This window comes from Lissotriton vulgaris, chromosome 5 (genome assembly GCF_964263255.1).
Source record: "Lissotriton vulgaris chromosome 5, aLisVul1.2, whole genome shotgun sequence".
Lineage (NCBI taxonomy): Eukaryota > Metazoa > Chordata > Amphibia > Caudata > Salamandridae > Lissotriton > Lissotriton vulgaris.
In genome coordinates this window covers 272,134,946-272,154,011 of record NC_141693.1, presented here as the reverse complement: position 1 = coordinate 272,154,011, position 19,066 = coordinate 272,134,946, and the positions used below count along the sequence as shown (strand labels likewise).

General features: G+C 44.7%; 1 protein-coding gene across 2 annotated transcripts in view; it reads left to right on the top strand.

Annotated features, from left to right (window-relative positions):
* Window positions 1–19,066, top strand: part of PIK3CD (phosphatidylinositol-4,5-bisphosphate 3-kinase catalytic subunit delta) — a 766,219-nt gene that overhangs the window by 492,990 nt on the left and 254,163 nt on the right. For both annotated transcript variants that reach the window (XM_086921389.1, XM_086921391.1), the window contains exons 15-16: window positions 364–507; window positions 7,278–7,377. In XM_086921389.1, the coding sequence (XP_086777515.1) occupies window positions 364–507; window positions 7,278–7,377 (244 nt within the window). The remainder of the gene's footprint in view (window positions 1–363; window positions 508–7,277; window positions 7,378–19,066) is intronic.

The following is a 19,066-nucleotide window of genomic DNA, read 5'->3' as shown; positions in this document are numbered from 1 at the left end:
TAATTGTTGACAAAATGGTCGAAGGAGACCGGGCGCAAGGACATCGAGAACAAGCAGGTCTCACTGACATGAAGGAATGCTTGTATATGGATAGCTCCAAACTTTAAAGTTAGAGCATCCTTTTTAAATAAGCATTTTCTTGTTCTTCCTGCTGACACTATTTACAAAGGAGGAAGAGAACGGACTAAGTACTACAGTCCAAAGAAGGCCCTTTTTAATTTTTCTGTCATCTTTCTGGTCTCTCCTTTTTGGTTACTCTCATCCAAACCCATCGCTCCAACCCCTTTCCTAGTCTTTGATTTCACCCTTCTATCATAGCTGTTCTGTCTGACTCACTCATTCATTACCCTCACCTCTCTGCAGTGATGAAGACCTCTGCCAGTATCTTCTGCAGCTTGTACAAGTGCTCAAGTACGAATCCTACCTGGACTGCGATTTGACCAGGTTCCTGCTCCAGAGGGCTTTTGGCAATCGGAAAATCGGGCATTTCCTCTTCTGGCACCTCAGGTAAGGTCATATACAGTGAACCGGAAACAGCAAGAGAATTTCAGAGGGCTAGAGTTATGTACGAAGATCGATCAAGAGCAGAATGCTTACAGCAAATCTCATGTCCTGGTGGTAAATCCTCACAGCAAAACTTGTGTTACAGGAGCAAAGTGCATGCCACTCACTGTAGCAACCATGAGAGACTCTCCTTGAGGTGAAAATGTATTTGCAGAGGAGAAAAGCAGGAAAATTATTCATAACAGTAAAACCTCTGTTGAAGTTGCAAATGACAAGGGGCCTAATGGAATCCCTGCGTTTAGAGAGCAAACGGAAAATGACTCTTGACACAAAATCGTGTTCAAAGATTGAACTTGCTAGAGTATTTTGCATGGCACCCTTGTTTGCATGAAGCTAAGTGGAAAGTGAATCTAAAAAACAATCCTTCTGCATAAGGGAAAAACTAAATAGCAAAGTGAATTATTAATTATTACATGTATGCAGAGATAAAACAAGGATCTTAGTCTTTGGAAAAAGTATGAAAATGAATCCAAATAACACACATTGAGTGGAGGAAGAAAACCGAAGTGAACCATCACTAATATTAGAAACTACAATGGCTGCTCATGTGTGATATGATATGAAGTATATTTGTAGAGCACAAGTAATGCCTGGAGGCACCTAGGCGCTACACATACTGAGAGAATGGAACCAAGAAGGCAAAGAAATTGGAACAAGCTCTGGTACTGAATAAAGAGCCAGGTTTTGAATGCTTTCCTAAACACCATTAAATCTAAGGCAGGTCTTGGGGGAGAAGGCCGGGAGTTCCACATTTTGGAGGTTGCAGAGACAAAGCTCCTGCTACCCCAACGCTCTAGCCAATACCTGGAGAGCTCAACAAGGTTGGCAGAAAAGGATCAACGCTGTCTTTGGGGAATGTACCAGGAGAACCTGTGTTTAAAGTACTCAGGACCCACCCCATGCAGAATCCTAAAGGCAATACATAGGTCTTTAAAATTGATCCTTGACTGCATAGGTAACCAGTAAAGATGAGCAAGCAATAGCCTAGTGGACTGCCACCTTGGCATTTTCAACAATCGGGCAGCCGCATTTTGCAGAACTTGGTGTCTGGCCAAGAGCCCCTTCTTCAGACCAACGAAGAGGGTGTTGCAGTAGTCCAGCCTGCACATGGCGTTTAAGGCTGGGGTGGGTAGATTACCCAGTTCATGGGGACACCAACTGGGTGTCCAGAAGGAGACCTTAGATCCGAAGAGCAATACCGGTCTTTCCCGATTTAAGCCTTAAACAGTTTTGAAGCATCCATTTGCTGATCTGTTGCATGCACTGGTAAAGCCTGGATGTGGTGCCCTGAGAGTTGCTTGATACAAAGACGATAATCTGGGTGTCATCCGCATATGACAACATGGCAGACCCAAAGGATTTAATGAGTTGTGCCAGGGTGGTGACGTAAAGTTTAAAAAGAGAAAGGCTAAGGGAGGAGCCCTGAGGCACCACACAAGGGAGCTGGAAAGGAGTGGAAACAAAGTTGCCAATATCCACTACTTACTCTCGATCAGTTAGAAAAGATTTGGTAAGAGATAAACTAGAACCACCGACCCCTAGATCCTGAATTCGGCTGATCAGCCTACGGTGATCGACAATGTTTAATGCCGCTGAGAGGACCAGCAGGATCAGTGCTGGAGGAGGGGTATCCCCGAGGAACCCCACCACAATGGATCTCAAAAGCCGAAAGGTAGCCGGCGGGATCCAAATCGGAAGTGCTCTAAAGTAGTATATCAGCGGCAGGGTAGCCCAAAAATCCATGTTACCTCGCAACGCGCGAGTACAGCGGGCTATATTGCCGTCCAGAAGGTCGGCGGGGTCATGGTATATATATACCCCCAGGTACTTGAGGCAGCTAGGCTCCCACCTAATCTCTCTGCTGGTGTCGGGTCTGGGTTCTCCTTTACGAACCGGGAACAGACAGGTCTTGGCCCAATTCACCCGAAGGCCCGAGACCTCCCCGAAGGATGTCAAAGCCTCAGCAGCCCCATCCAAAGCAGTATCCGAATTCTCAAGGAAGAGCATGAATGAGTGTGCAGTGATAGCGTGTGAGTGTGAATTAAAAACTGTCCACGGGTCTCAGTTCCTATACTAGGTACTTTTATTAGCGGTCCCTTGTCAGTGTTAAAAACAAGGCAATGGAGGTGTTGTGGAGTTATCTATGGTCTCCCACATCCTGTGTGGTCAACATGTTTCAGCCAGGCCTTGGCAATGAGCTGGCTTTCTTCAGGACCTATGAATGTGTGTAGTGCTCGTGAAGTGATTTAAAAAAAATAAGGCAGGATCAGGAATTCAGTGTAAGTGACCCGCTATGTGTTGCACTCGCTAAGATGCAATATGGGTGAGAGGGTGCTTCCCTCTGTGCTTTGTACCTGTAAAAAGAAAGGACATAAAACTATACAAACAAACACATAATGAATGGAAATTAGCATCCCAGAATGCACATGTATTTTATGTGATTAAATGCAGTTGTGTCCATGTGGTAACCATAATGCTAAAATAGTGGCGCGGTACGGACTGTGACGTGATAGTTGGTCGGCGGTAAAAGCTAAATGTGCATATAATCAATAGCGGAATCACGCCATGCTGCCGAATTGGTGGCAGACAGTTAAAAGATTATAAATGCTTACTCTTGAGATAATCAGATCAAAGCTTCATGAGTATCCGGCATTGGGGTCAGCTTAGAAACGCCTTCTATTAAGTTAAAGAGGAGACATGATATTTTGGGCTCATTATTCAGGTGGTAAAGCACCAGTGGTGATGTGAAGGCTAGCACAGGCACTTTGTTCATTACAAACTGCTGCCAGGTTCAGTAGCGCCAATTAATGCACAGCAAGGCGTTTCCTAAACACACACAGCACAAGGAAAGGCAGACGCAAGGCCTCGCAAGTTCACGCACAGTCTGTCTCTCGCTCAGACACACAACACCTCAAACCAAGGCACTCGAAGGGTATACATACAACACGAGACATGTCACACTCAGAGACTGGCAGTGACGACCACAGACACACAAAGAGGCCTCCCCAGTCTAGCGCAGAGGAACGCCTGGAGACACCCAGGCCCGGGCTGGCCGTTGAGGGCACCGGGCAATTCCCCGGTGGGCCGCATGGTTGGGGGCCGGTTTTGGGCCCCTGGGGCCGTTTTTGTTACAGGGCCGTTATGCTGCAAAAACAGCCCTGTAACAAAAACGGCTGAAAACCGGCCCTGTCACAGAGCGCGGTCGCACCTCTCCCCCCTCCCCTCTCCTCCCGGAGGGGGGGAGTGGGGCCGGCCGAGCACTTTGCCAGGGCCGGTTCTGGTTCTTAGTCCGGCCCTGGAGACACCGACAGATAGAGCTGTGCTCCTCAATTACCTGTGCTGCAGCCAGGTGAGGTGAGGCGCTATCCCCACACAAATAGGATTGTGGCGCAGTATCTGTTCCTGACAAACAGGTGATATGAATCATTTTTATCTTTCTCACTATATTTGACAGCAGTAGCAACACCTAGGTCCTGATGAATGCATAGGCACTTTTCCTCGTATACAGAAACATGTTGACCACTCACAGAGCGGATATTTTGTTAAATCTGCTATCTCACTATTGTTTTTATGTTTAGGGTGCTGAGAGAAAACATTAAAGCTTCCACTTCTACTCAGTCTCACCTAATTTTATTCACTTCACTAACTATTCACTTGCACTGCTTTTTCAGTTGTCACACTACACTGACACCACTCAGTAGATAAAAACTCAGGGTCTTCTTACTCTCACAGTCCTCTCTTTCAACTTGTGTGACTGTGTGCACACTTACTCCTGGGTAAGAAGAACCCAAATGATGTAAAAGTGGTGGAACAGATCGACAACTGATGGGAAAATTCTCACCTTGGGTATGTGTCGCACGTGAATTTGTTTACATGGTATCACTTGTTGTCACAGTTTATTTTAATTTAATTTAGTTCACAATCCCTCTTTTTGTCATGTCAATGGTCGTCTGTGATTAGAGTGTGTTTTTGACTCCTGGATACTTTCTGTGTGAATTAGGTTATTGTGAGGGGGCGTGTTTCCAGTATGGAGTCGTTAAACTAGCCCTTGGACCCTCTTCTAAGTAGTGTGTTTTATAATCGTAGGAGCAACACACTGTCAAGCATTCGTTAAAAATACACACACACACACTGAAAGTTATAGCACACCAATGAGCGACAGGAGGACTGCAGACACCCCCCACACACATTATGCTGAACTCAGGGCTGTAAACACACACACACTATGCTGCAGTCAGGGCTGGAAATGCATGGTGTCATACAGCGTATTTCCCTTCATTGTTGGAGCCAGGTAATATTTTTGATGAGAAATATACTTATTGTGAGTCTTTGCGGCAGCCTGCAGAGACAAGAGCAGGCAGCACCTGAAACAGAGTGTCGCAATGTCTTGGAGAGCTGCGAACCCCAGAGCAGCCCTCCGCTGAAGGTGCCACAGCGGGCAAGAGCAGATAGATCCTAGAGAAGAAAACAAGTTGGCCTTGGACAGGGGCAGACCTTGTAGTGGAGGCTGAGACTAAGCATGAATTTAAAAGAGGAGGCTTCTCCATGAAGGTAACAGGACAGATCTAGGCTGTGCAGGTGGCTGCACGTCAGACACCAAGTGTCAGACATGAAGGGAGTGGCTGGATTTTTGAAGAAACCAATATCAAATGCAGTCACCGCGATAATGCTCCCCCTTAGGATTAATGATTCTCTCATGAGTAATGCGTCTCAACTCTAGGGAAGGGCTGGTCTAAAACACTCTACTTTTCTTTCTAGATTTCTGCAGCAGGTTTAACTCCCCGCCTCCAAGCCAGGGGAGCCTTCTCACAGCACATGGTGCAGACAATGCATAGCAACACACCAGACTCACGCACTCTTCGAGGTTCGAACCGAGGAGAACGGGGATCACTTATTCAAGATGAATGCATGCTTTTAATTTAAGACAGTCGTCCTGGCTCCCACAATGAGTACTGTTGTCATATTTTGATAGCAACTACCCTTTTCTTTCTTCATCCACTAATTTATTCTTGCACAATTTCCTGCTCAGTCAGGGTGACAATGTATCCGATTACAGCACATTTCTTTGAACGGTTTGTTTAATAGTGGGCACATGTGTCCAAGCACCGAAGGGCCATGCAGCGTTCTGCGGTCCCGCTTGAAGCAAGGCAAGGAGCCGCAGCCTTTCAAGGCCAAATAGTAGGCGGAGAGCGTGTTGAGCCCAGGGACTGCCTCCAAGGACCGGGGCCCGCACCAAAACCATACTGTACATGATGTGCCCGGAAAGAGCGGGAGAGATAACGTTTCCCATTGTTTCGCGAGGCGCGAAATCGTATAAGTGTAGCTGCGTGCACATGAAATGTTGCAGTGGCCTACGGCCACGGACCAGTGCACGTACAAGGAGGGGAACAGTTCCCCCAACAACACATGAGATTACGTCGAAAAGAGTAGACTGCACCCGGACACTACTGCTGCCGAATTCAAGCAGCCACGGGTCACAGAAATAATTGGAAAGGCTTGATTAAGCCTTTGTGGCAGCTTCAAAGCCTTGCAGTGATCAACAGGAAAATTACCGCCTCCACCCAGATGAGAAAGTGTCCCGTCAAGTCAAACAGCCACAACAGACTGCTTCTCAGCGTCGAGTGGGAGCTGAACGCTACCTGGGTATGCTGCTAGTTTTAGTGATACATGCTGAAAAAATGCTGATCTGTTTCCAATTAACGAGACCGTGAGACGCAAGCGCAATAATTGGAAACCGATGTCGCTGCTGCTCGCTCCCAAGCTCCCTAGGCCAGGGGAGAGAGACGGCGGGACATGCATGCGCCTTTCACCTACCTTTGGCCAATTGCGTGCTGTCTTTCTTAGAAAGACGCATGCAAAGGCCAATCGCGAGTAAGCAAAAAAAAAAAAGCACACGCACAAACGTGTGCTCGGAGTTTGAAGCCCTTACTAGAAGCCTCGCAGAGCAGCACTTTCGCGCTGGCTCAAGCAAGACCTAAACAATTGGGTGAACAGGAAAACATATAATGATTAAAACAGATGCATAGGCAGTACCAATTTGACTCCTGCTGAGACAAGAAGCCATGCACCTCCAAAATACAAGGGGAAGAACGTATTGCTCCAAATGCTCAGTGTGAGCTGCATGGACGCGCCATCACATTGTTTAAATATACTGCCCACTAAAGGGGACATGTCCCCACTCCTGAATCTGAGCCCAATCAAAAATTAAAGATTGGCAAAAGAAAATGCAGACTTCTAACTGGGGTCCAGCAACCCCGTCAGCGTTGGCAGGCTCCCTTGCGAGTTGCTCAGTACTGGCTAAAATAAAAACAATTAAAACTAGTCCAAACTTTCTTGATTAAAATCAGCTTTTTTGGGGGACTGATGTTGATATTGAACAACCCTATAACCACAATGCTATTTCTGGCTAACTGATGCTTTTTCATGTAGTGAGGAGATGGCTTTAGCCGCATCTTCTAAATATTCCATGGATGTAAAGAGGGCCCTAACTTTCGGAATGTTTTTGAGAGGCTCAGATATAGTAAATAACTACTAGTTCATAGTTGTTTTTCTTTTAAGAAGACACAGCCAAATTATTTTCTAGTTTTCCATCTGTTTGGCTGTGTTGACATAAAACTCACAGCCTTCTTTAAGAAGACACAGCCAAATTATTTTCTAGTTTTCCATCTGTTTGGCTGTGTTGACATAAAACTCACAGCCTTCTTTCTCTGCAGGTCGGAAATGCATGTCCCCGCTGTTGCAGTGCGTTTTGGGCTTATTCTGGAAGCATACTGCAAAGGCAGCACTCATCACATGAAGACCCTGAGGAAGGAGGTAAGATTTTAGGGTGAGGTAGCTGTGTTAGCCAGTATCTTTGTTTTTGTTTTTAGAAAATTGAAGTCAGTGCTTTACATTGGAAATGTATTCTCTTGTGTTGATAGATCATAGTAGTCTCTTTCACACATTTAGGAAATCCTACTTTAAGATAACATTTCTGAAACAAAGTGCAATCATTCCCTACCAATAAAATCTCAATACATGATATAAAAGTTAGTTTTATGCTTGGTAACACAAAATGCCTTTGATGAACTCACTGCAACGTTCTTTATTGTTTGGGGGCAACATTTGCTTCTGGCACTCAGAATTCTTGCATAAATGTACTGTACAAACTGCATTACATTAGCAGTAAATACGGTGCCTGTCACATAGCTTTCCTAGGTAAGTCATTTGCAGTGTTATGTGACTGCAGAGTTTAATCTTGCAAGCTTGTATGCACCTTTCAACCTTCTTCAAGCAAGAAAGAAATGGTCCGCCTCTATCAGAGGGTCAGCTAGAACTGGTACATAATACAGATATGTTCACTCAGTCACATTTAAATCTATGGAAACATTAAGTCTGCCTCCATCCTCTAAACCAGTTCCATCTGGCATAGTTTAAGGTTAGTGTTTTCTAAATAATATCACCCATTTCATAGTATGTACGTTTCAGTAATGGATCACCCTTTAGTGTTTTTCTCTAGGCCTCGGTCACAAATATCCGCTTAGAAATGACTAAATTCATAACATAAAATCCCAACACTGGTCTCAAAGTAAATTCTTGTAACCATTGCTTCTGCATCAAAGGATTTTCATTGATAGTCAAACATTTTAGAATACCTCCCTGTGCTGCGTGTGTGGACCTCAGAGCTCTTCATATCCAATAGATGTCCATAGAATATTGTAAAAAAGGGTGCTTATGTCCACATGGTGAGCAGCGCCATTCAGAAGCCTATTCAAGGCAAGATTTTTCTTAAATGTAGATTATTTAAAGAGCCTATTTTAAAATAAATTGAAGCATCGGAAAATTTAATGAGCCAAAAAATTGTCTAACATTGAGGGGGGAAACACAGCTTCATAAGATTACATTGTGAAAGTACACTGCTGTTCCGTTAAGGCTCCAGGATCTTCAATTTCCCATGAAGCACTGTAGTGGCAGTTGCATCCCATAATCCTTTCTTTTTTCCATGGTAGAAGGATCCCAGAACACCTGAAGGGTTTCACACCTCTGTTCTTCAGAGAAACATTCCACAGAAACAAGATCTTTACAGATTTACTCCATGTCCCTAGCAACCATTTAGCAAGTAACCATGTTTTTCGTACTAAAAGTCCTTCACTATTGATGAATTGGCCTTCTTGCGGCATAAAGAAGGCAGCCGCAAATAACTCTAGCTTCAAAGCAATCTTGTATTGTGGTGCAGCCAGAAGAATCTTATACAGAGAGAGCTGTTTCAACAGGAAACACTGTTACTAATGATTGTGAAAGATGCATCGCTCACAGGATGGGGAGTACATTTGGAAAATCTATCAGTCCAAAGTCAATGAACAGAGAAGGAAATCTCTAATCAAATAAACTACCTGGAGCTACAAGCTGTACTCCCATCCCTTGAGACAAACAACAGCTTAATTCAGACGGTCAACACAACTGTGATGCATATCTAAACAAGCATGGAGGCTCAAGGTTGAGCACACTCTCAAGGGAGGTGCAAAGATTTGGCTTTGAGAAAGTAGCTAGAGGTCTGACCCTTAAAATTGTGTACATTCTGGCCTCACTTAGTCAGTAACCATATTTCCTTATGCAGATTTACGAGGAAAACTGCAAATGGGTCCTAGATGGGGTAACTATAAAAATATGTCTTCACACAATGGGAGCTCTATTGATCTTCTTGTGACAGCTCAAAAACAAATGCCAAGACTTTGTACCCAGAGGTCCAGAACTAGGATCTGTGGGGAATGTCCTTTTAATAAATTGGTCAAGGAGATCACTTGAAACCTTTTCACCTGTACCACAAATTCTAACAGTGCCATTGAAATTACGCAGAACTCAATCGAAGTGGATTCTGACAGCATCGGAATGGCTGAGGCAATGGTGGTTCTCTTCCAGGGGATCCGCATCAACAGTCATTAGCACATAAATATTCCCGCCCATGCGCGGGACCCCGGAAACACAGATCATATATGTGAAAATCATATATGCAGCTCTATATATATGTATATATACATATATAAAAACATACAATGCAGCCTTCCCTAGACATGCTGAACAATGCTGCAAGAGAAGTCTTTGCACATAAATACATTCCAATAAAGCAGGGAGAAAGAAAGCCTTTGAAAACTGCTTTATTATACAGCAGAAAAGGTAATCCTGCAAGGAAAGTGAAAACATTGTCAAGTCAAGTCAAGTCAGATAATTTATATAGCGCACTACATACCCAGAGGGTCTCAAGGCGCTTAGGAGGGGAGGAGGATCACTTAGGAGGGGAGGAGGATTGTCAGCACATAGGCTGCATTGTAGAAAAAAACATCAGTGTAGAAAGCTGAAAAGTGAACCCACATAAACAGCAACAATAAACTGGCACTGTGCCTTTAAGACAGCCATGACCCCTAGCTCCCATCATACCTCAGGAATGACAGTTAGGTCAGTTGTTCTTTCCGGCTCCTTCTGACAGGACCCTGGTCTCTACAGCTCTACTTTTATCTGATTTTTGTCAGAAAATACTTTTAATTTTGAAGTTAAACCTTTTTCCTTCGACATCTTTTCAGTGTTGAGTCAAGTGTTTTTCAACTGTTTTCGAAATGTTTGGGCATTTTTTTCCCAAATGCCTTCCCTTTTTGATCCTTGCCCCTCCTGTGGCAAAAAGAAGGCAAAAACAGACTCTCATTCTTTTTTTTTATTTTTTATTAATTTATGGAATTTTGTGACAGCATACAGACAGTAAAGAACAAAAGCATTTTTCGCCATAATACCGTTGAGCATTAAACAGTATCTTATTCATTACATCGGGTCATGGATTCTTATAGTAACAGCATTTAGAGGACAAGGAAGAGAAAAAATAAAAGAAACACCATATACATTAATTTCACCACAATTTTCCTTACTAGCCCAACCAATTAGCTAACGGGGACCATATTTTAAGCCCATACGTTTTCTTCTTAATGCTCTTGATGTTATATAATGCTATCTCAAGATGGTACATAGACAGTAATTTAGTTTGCAACGTAATAAAATTTGGTGGGTCTTCATCCAGCCATTGGGATGTGATGCAAGAACGATATGCCGACAAATAAAAATGAATCCTTCCTCAAATGCAGAACCTTGATACGTCTTACTTTCATCGCACCCAAAAATAACCAAAGGAGCTGTTAATTTAACAGAAATATTCAAACTACTCCTTAAATAACACTGAATATCCGCAATAAATTGCGATAACCTAGGGCATCTATAAAACATATGGGCGGCATCCACTGCGTGTAGATTACAGCGACTGCAATTCATCCCACACGCTGAGTTCCATTTAGCCAGTTTATTTGGCTTATAATATAATTCAAAAACTGACATAAAATGTTGGCTAGTCATTGACCCATTAAGTAGCACATTCCCCGCAATCTCCATGCTTCCATCTAAATTGACATGTTCAACATTCAGCTTGCTTTGCCATTTAAATGCCCTATCCTCTAAATCGTCTTTCACCTTCTCCAGAAGCAACTGATACAAAGATCCTATTTTATGCTGTCCCTTTATGGCTTCAACTATCCCTATTTTCCCCAGCAATATCATCTGTTTTGCAAGTTTGTGACCACAAAAACTTCGTATCTGAAGATACTTAAATGTAACAAAATCATTCCCTTGAAACAAATCGCAAAAATTCCGAATCCTTAAATTATACCACCTTTGCATTACCCCGTCTCTAAAGAATTCTGGGAGAAAAGGACTTTTCTGCTATGGAGTATAAATATTTATATTGGGGCCCATTCTAAATCTCTTTTTATTGTCCTCCATATAACATAAGCGGAATAAATAGTCTTACATTTTAGTTTTTTTGTAGTAACTAGGCTCAGTATTCCGGTTTAAGCATTGCTTAGCCTCGGCACCCAGAAGCATCTCGTAAATAGAGGGTGAGGCAAAATCCTCAACCGGATCATCAGGAAGAATTAATACACCCATATGTTGCTGAATCACTACCCAATGATAAAATTGGAAATTCGGAAAGCCCCAGCCTCCTCTTTCTCGGGGTAACACACATTTTGCTAACGCTCTCCGAGCCCGATGATCTCCCAAGAGAAATCTGGAGCACATTCTATTTATTCGGGAGATGTAACCAGAGGGGATAATAAATGGGAGAGAGCAAAATAAATACAAAAACTTAAAAAAAATTAACATCTTTAGTACATTACTGCGGCCAAACAGTGATAGCTTTAGATTATTTATTCTTTCTAGCAGCTTGTTAGAGGAGCCAATAATGGGGTCCAGATTTATAGAGATAATTTCTTCGATGTTAGCTGTAATTTTAATCCACAAATAATTGGCTTCTTTTGCGCTTTTAATACTCTCCAGTCGGGCGGCGTCTGAGTGAATGAGCTGTGTCGTATCAATGTTCAACGGATGCAAGATGGCAGTCGTGGCGTGGTCGGTGTAGGCAGCCCAGTCCCTCTTCCCTGGTACCGGACCCGAGAAAGGACGTGAAACCGGAGAAAATTACCTCAATTTGGCTACTTAGCGAGATTGCCTGGTGCGACGGAGAAAAGCATTGGCTTTCGGATCTTCTTTGTCCGTGCCTTTTGGTACCATTTGGTGCCTGTCTGCTGTTGAGGCGTCTGGAACACTGAGGATTGCCAAGAGAGCCCAGGAGCCGAGGAGGGGTGACTCTCAGGTGTGGGGCGGATAGCGGAGGAAAGCCAAAATACAGCCGTAGCCGAGCAGCAACAGCAGCGGCAGCGGGAGTGGAAAGCCCTCTCACAGGTGCGGGAGAAGTCAGGATGCTGTTGAGTTGCAGTTACTGTGGAATCGTAAGCTTTCTTCTCCCCAAAGAAATCCGTGGAAATCCTGCCTCTGTAGCAAACTCATTAAACGCAGGTTGAGGAAAACTTAGAGAAAGCGGTCACCGATGTTGGGCGATTTTTTGGTTTTTCGGCGCAGAGCCCTGATACGGAGATTTCCCGCACTGTTCCTCTGCGGTTATCGCTGCAAAGTTTACCGTGGCCGAGGTGGTGCTACATCGAAGAGGAAGATGCCGTCAAAAGCCCCATCAAAGCCAAACGATGGGGTGAAAGTGATTACCCGCAGCGGGAAAGCTAAGTTTAAGTCGGAGGAGCCGAGGCAGGAGGAATGGGTGGCAGTGCTCTTGTGGATTGCAACGAAGAAGGTGAGCAAGCCTCAGGAGTTAAAGAAAATGTTAAGAAAGATAGTGATAACAAAGGGAAAAGTGGCATGCAGCAGCTCATACCTAAGCAAGGATCCCATAGCTAGACTCTTCTTGCAATGTTTGAGCGACATAACGCTCGGAATACTGAACTTGCGGTGGGACAGATTGGGGGGGGGCGCTACTACCCCTGCTGAAGCCATTAGTGATTTGGATTTAGACATCAGTGGCCAGACACAGCTAGATGGGGCATCTGCAGACACGTTAGTCGCCCTAGAATCGATTAACACAAGTCTAACTGAAGAGTGTTACAGCAGAGGGCAGACAGGAGATGAAAGTAGTATTGTGGTTCATACAGTTTTTGGAAAACACCGACATGCTACAAGGCCACAATGTGGATAACTTGGCAACTGAGACAGGACATGCAAGGGGGGGCAGGAGCATTTGACCCTGGTGAAAATTTCTACTCACTCTCCAAAGCATCCTCAGACGAGGGATCAAGTATGAGCAAGGTTGTGGGTGGACTATAGTGAAGGCAGTAGCCAGGACGCAGAACTAAGAGAAAGTGTAATATCCCCCGATTGTAGTGTTACTAAAGTTCGGAGAGGAGGAAAAAAGGGTCACGACAAGTCACACCAGAAAATGCCCTGAATATAAGTGAAACTCAACCACCAAATACAACCGGGCATGTCAAGGAGAGAGGTGGTCAAGGATCTTCAGGGATATTAATGCCCCAGGAGATTACTTTAGTCACCATATACGAAACTGTGATGGGTCACAGAGCGGGAAGTAAAGCCGAAAATTCCAAAATGCAGGCTACTTGTAGTAAGGTCAAGAACGCAGTCAGGCGGGCAATTAAATTAGGGGCAGAAACAGCAGACAGAGTCACGGAAGCAGAGGCACAAATTTCTGCCCTTGAAGATTATGCTGCGGTAGAAAAGGAGGAATTGCAGTGTGTAAAGGCCCACCGTGATGATTTGAGCTACAAGTTATCTGAACTTGAAAACCAGTCCCGTAGGAACAATTTACGTTTCTTAGGGGTGCCCGAGAAAAAGGAAGGTGCGGACGTACGGATATTTGTTGCAGAGCTGTTAAAAGAAGCTTTTCCGGAGCTAACAACTTGGGACTGGTCTCGGGAAATACAGCGGGCTCATCGGTTTCAGTTTACAACAAGAAGGCCTCGACAAGGAGAAGAGAACTTGCCTAGAGCAATATTAGTCTGCTTTAGCAACTTTTTGGCTCAAGAGGATATATATGTTCGGGCTAGACCCGACAAGAAAGCTACAGCGCAGGGATGCAGTTTCTTTGTCAGACAGGATTTTTGTAAGGCCACAGTTTCAAAGAGGTGGCATTTACGCCAACTGATGCCAGGCTTTCAAAAAAAAGGAGCTGTGGCATATTTACAGAACCCTGCTAAATTGAAAGTTATGTTTAAAGGCCAGACTAATTTTTTTTGGTCCGAGATACAGGCGAAAGAGTTTTTGGACACTTTATAAAGTACTGTATTACTATGACGTAAAATATGCAAGCCTGGAAGGAAGCCGGGGGGGCTTTGAAGAGGTTTTTTCCCCTTTTTTTTAGGGATTGATATCAGTTTAGATATTGCGTTTCGGGCTGGGGGGGGAACACAGCACTCCATATCTTTCAGGGACTAATGGTCCTTGGGCCTTATAGGTTGGGAAGGATGGGTGGGGAGGGGGGGAAGGTGGGAGGTGGGAGGGAAGATGGGAGGTGGGAGGGGTGAGGGGGGTATGGGGTGGTGGTGTGGGGGGGTGAAAAAGACAGCAACAGACAGTAAGAATTTTGAACAGCTCGGCAAAGTTCAGACGAAAGGGAAAATGGAGAAGAGATATAAAAGAATTAAAAAAGCAAATTTGACCAGGGGAAAAATGGGGGGAAATGGCCACGCTCGCCTTGAACAGGATATGAAAAGTCATGTTAAAGGGTTAGTTAAAGAATAGAAAATGGATAGAAAAATAAGGATTTGTACTCTAAATATATGTGGCCTAAATGACTCTAAGAAACGTAAAATTTTAGCAAAAATTATACAGATAATACAGGTAGATGTATTGTGTTTACAGGAAACGCACGTAGCATGGGCTAACAGAGATTATTTAAAAAACATGGGAATGGAATAAGTTGTTTGTTCTAAGCAAACCGGAATCAAAAGAGGAGTGGCGATACTTAAGAAAAGGGTTGTTGGAGAATGTGTAAGGGCTGAGGCGGATAAATGAGGCAGATGGGCTATTTGTGAACTCAAGGTGGGGCAAAAAAGGTTTTCACTCTGTAATGTGTATGGACCGAATTTGGATGATGCGCAAATTTTTAATTTTCTGAATTTAGAATTAGCACAATGGACCTCGCCCTTGTTAATGTGTGGTGACTTTAATATCCTTATTGATTCACGTATGAATATTAGAAGTAATACGGTACACCCAGGAAGAAAGAAAATTGTTTATACGTCTTTAAGGAATCTGTTAATGGACCATGGTCTTCACGATGTTTGGAATGCAAAATATTCAGGGGATTTTTTACTCTGCTCCTCACTCTAAGTTTGTACGTTTGGATTATTTTTTTATAACTCATGAGCTGCTAACTAAAGGCCAAATTGAGATTCATGCGAAATTGGTTTCAGACCATAATCCGATTGTTTTACAGTTGGCTTTAGATTTGCAAGAGAAAGTAGAATTCCAACAGTGGTCTTATGAAAGGAACCTTCTTATGGACGAGGAGTACTGTCAGATGATACCCAAAAAAATTCAAGAATTTTTTTCTGTTAACAAAGGTACGGCCTCTCAGGAAATAGTCTGGGACACGTTTAAATCGGTAATAAGGGGGGAAACCCTTAGTTTTTCTAAGTTTAAAAGTAAAAAAAATCCGTTCCAAGCATCGGCAGAATTTCAAGCAGGTTCTCAAGGCAGAAGAGAAGTTGGCAGAGGTTATTAGACACGGTGCTGAGGTAGAAGTAGTTCAGTTGGCTCAAAGGGAACTCACGGTCAAAAGATCTAATGTATATGCCCATATTGTCGATCAAATTGCCGCAAATTATATACAACATATAGAAATGGCATATGAGTTTGGGGAGAGAACAGGAAAAGTGCTGGCAAAGAGGTCAAGAGAGAAAATGGTGTATAACGATATCCCTAAGATTAAAGACTTGCAGGGGGTTTTGCAAGAGACCAAGGAGGGTGTGCTAATGGCCTTTCAAGGGTTTTATCAACAGTTATACAGCGAGAAGCCAGATAGAATAAATGTTGGAGACTATTTAAGGGATGGGATTCGGAAAACCTTATCGGAGGTGCAAAAGACAGCACTGATAGCAGTAACAGAGTGGAAAGAAATTGAGTCAGCAATTTTAGATCTAGCCCAGGGTAAAGCGATGGGGCCTGACAATATCCCTCTAGAATTATACCGAACTTTCAGGAACGTATTAAAAAAAGAACTATAGGACGTTTGTCAGCAAGCCTTTTTGGGGAAGGCTCCCCATTCATGGGCGGAAGCTACGATAGTGGTTTTTAAGAAAAAAGGCAAAAATGCTGAGGAGATGGGGTCATATCGGCCGATATCTTTACTAAACTCGGATAGCAATTTTTTTCTAAAATAATAGCTAATCGGCTAAACGCTCTGATGCCAGGCTTAGTATCTCTCAGACAACATGGATTTATAAAGCACAGAGGCACTACTGATCATATAAGACGGATCATATCCTTGTTGGATTGGGCACAGGGCTCACATTCTCCCGTCGGCGTGGCCCTTTTGGACGCAGAAAAAGCGTTCGACAGGGTCGCCTGGGATTTCATGTGGCTGATCCTGGAAAGGAAGGGGTTTCCTGTGGAGTTTATAAGGGCAATTCGGACACTATATTTTCATCCGCTTGCTACTATTCGAATCTCTGGGAAGAGGTTGGGGAAAGTATCAATAGCAAGGGGGACAAGGCAGGGGTGTCCCTGTTCCCCCTTGGTGTTTGCTTTGTATATAGATCCCTTTATTACTAGCTTAGAGGACAATACTGCAATTAAACCCGTGCAGATAGTGGATCAGGATTTTAATGTCTGTGCTTGTCCGGATGATCCCAGTAGTGACGTCTGACTTGTCTGCCGCACTCCCAAATATTATAGAATCAGCCGAGAAGTTTGGGCGCTTCTCGGGACAGACTCTCATTCTGTCTGTATTTCATGCCTGCCTTCTGATCATGATCCACACATCTGCCAGCATTGCCAGCTACTGTCCAAAATAACCTTGAAGGACAGAGAGGATTCGCCTCTATGGGATGGCTGAATGGAGAAGATCTTCCTCTAGAGAGAGAGAGCATCCACAAGTAAGATCCCAGTGTGCTCTCTATCGGCGTCAGGCTTGGTGCCTCGAATCCCTACTTCAGCGTTGAAAACGTTGACGAAAAGACCATCAACGGTGGGCTCGACTTCGAGAGAACACCGGTCGCAGTCGAGGATCACAGGTACTTCGATAGCTCCACCATCGTCAACCAAGGTGACGATTGGCGTTGAGGCATCGATCTCCATTGAGGCGGGCTCGCCCAACGCCGTCGAGTCTGCATTAGACATCGAGACATGCTCTGTCGTCGCAGGGTCACCGGCGATCTACATCGAAGCATAAATCTACGTCGGCGTCAACCAGGCGACTGTCGACGTCGAGTCAAGCTCCGCCGACGGAGGTTCATCAGCGACCGGCGTTGAAGCATACCTCTCAGTCGACGTCAACTAGGCAGCATTCGACGGCGAGACAGGTACCATCATCTCCGCCGGCGTAGAGGTGACGTTCAGCGTCGAGGTCTAGATCCCCTCCAGTGTCGCATTCGACATCAAAGCCACGAAAGTCGACGTCGAGAGACCGTTCGACGTCGATGAGGATTTCTCAGTCGAACCGGGGAGATCACAGGCACGCTCATCTTCAAGAGCAGGGTCTGCAGGTTCCAGGCATTCGGCGTCTCTCCACTCAGCGGCGAGACGTACAGAAAGGTTGATGTCGAGGAGGCGTTCAGGATCCAGAGTCTATCCCATTATGGTGATGCAGAGCAGATCAACGTCAAGGCACTCGCCAGAAACGTCTCATCGCTCATCACAACGGAGGTCGCGCTCAAAAACCAATGGTGCCTTCCATCAGAAGTTCCCCACAGACCATTGCGTCATCTCGCAGCGCTTCCATTCATTCTCAAGACCCTTCAGGTTCGCCACCAAGGAGTTCTCTGAGGAGGCAGAGATCCCCTGCGGGACATCTCTTTCCCAGATGGCTGCAACCCTTACATCATTGGAAATTAGCATCTGCAGGTCTTACCCAAAGGGTGGCAGAATATTCGAGCACATTGCATAGATCTCCTTTGCAGCACTTGGTGCAAGAAGTGGACAAATCACCTAACACTCTCACCAGAGAGCACCGGGGCAGATCCCCTGATCGCAGGTCAGCACATGGGCATCGCAAAAGGCGGCGAACACCATCTTGGTCATTATCTTCAACTCACTCATCTAAGAGGGATTACTCTCCCACCCTCACAGATAGTCCGCCTAGCAGATTGTCACCCATCGACAACGTGAACACTTTCCATGATGTGCTTACCAGGGGGGCACAGAAGTTGGGCATTACCATGTCCACTACTCAGACGACTACGTCCATTATCTTTGAGACGATACATCAAAGAACTGTGTCAAGACTTTTGCTCCCCTTGGTACCGGGAGTCATCAAACCAGTAATGGACCTTTTTCTAGCTCCAGCTTCAGCAAAAGCAGCTCCTGCACGTATCATAAAGAAGTACAAGATGGCTGCATCGAATCCTCTATTTCTGAGATCAGACCCACCCCTGATTCTGTTATAATTGCAGCAGCTAAGAAAACGCACTCAGTTGCATCTTCTTCCGCCACTCCTCCCGATAAGGAGAGTAACGCTCAAGACTCTTGGGGGAGGAAAGGCTGTGGCTCGGGGGCATCCTCTTAACAGGTTTCCAACGCTGCAGCCCTGTTGGGGCGAAAGGACAGATCCCTGTGGGATTCTTTGGATCGTTTTAAAGAGAAGCTTCCGAAGGAAGATCAGCAGGACTTCTCGGAGATTATTTAAGAAGGGGCTTTGGTGTCCAACCAAGTGATAAGCACGGCAGCATATGGAGTATCTCTGGCGGCTAATTCATATGCGCATGGCATATGTGTACGTCGTTCCTCTTGGCTATGCCTCACTGCATTAAAGCCTGATGCACAGCAGCGCATTTTGATTCTCCCTTTTTCGGGTACTTCTCTGTTTGGGGCCCATACAGACGAGGAGATGGGGATTATGAAGGCCGAATTGGACACTTTGAAGGTGGTAGGCCTAGAGAAAAAGAGTACAGGAAGCAGTACAGGCCCT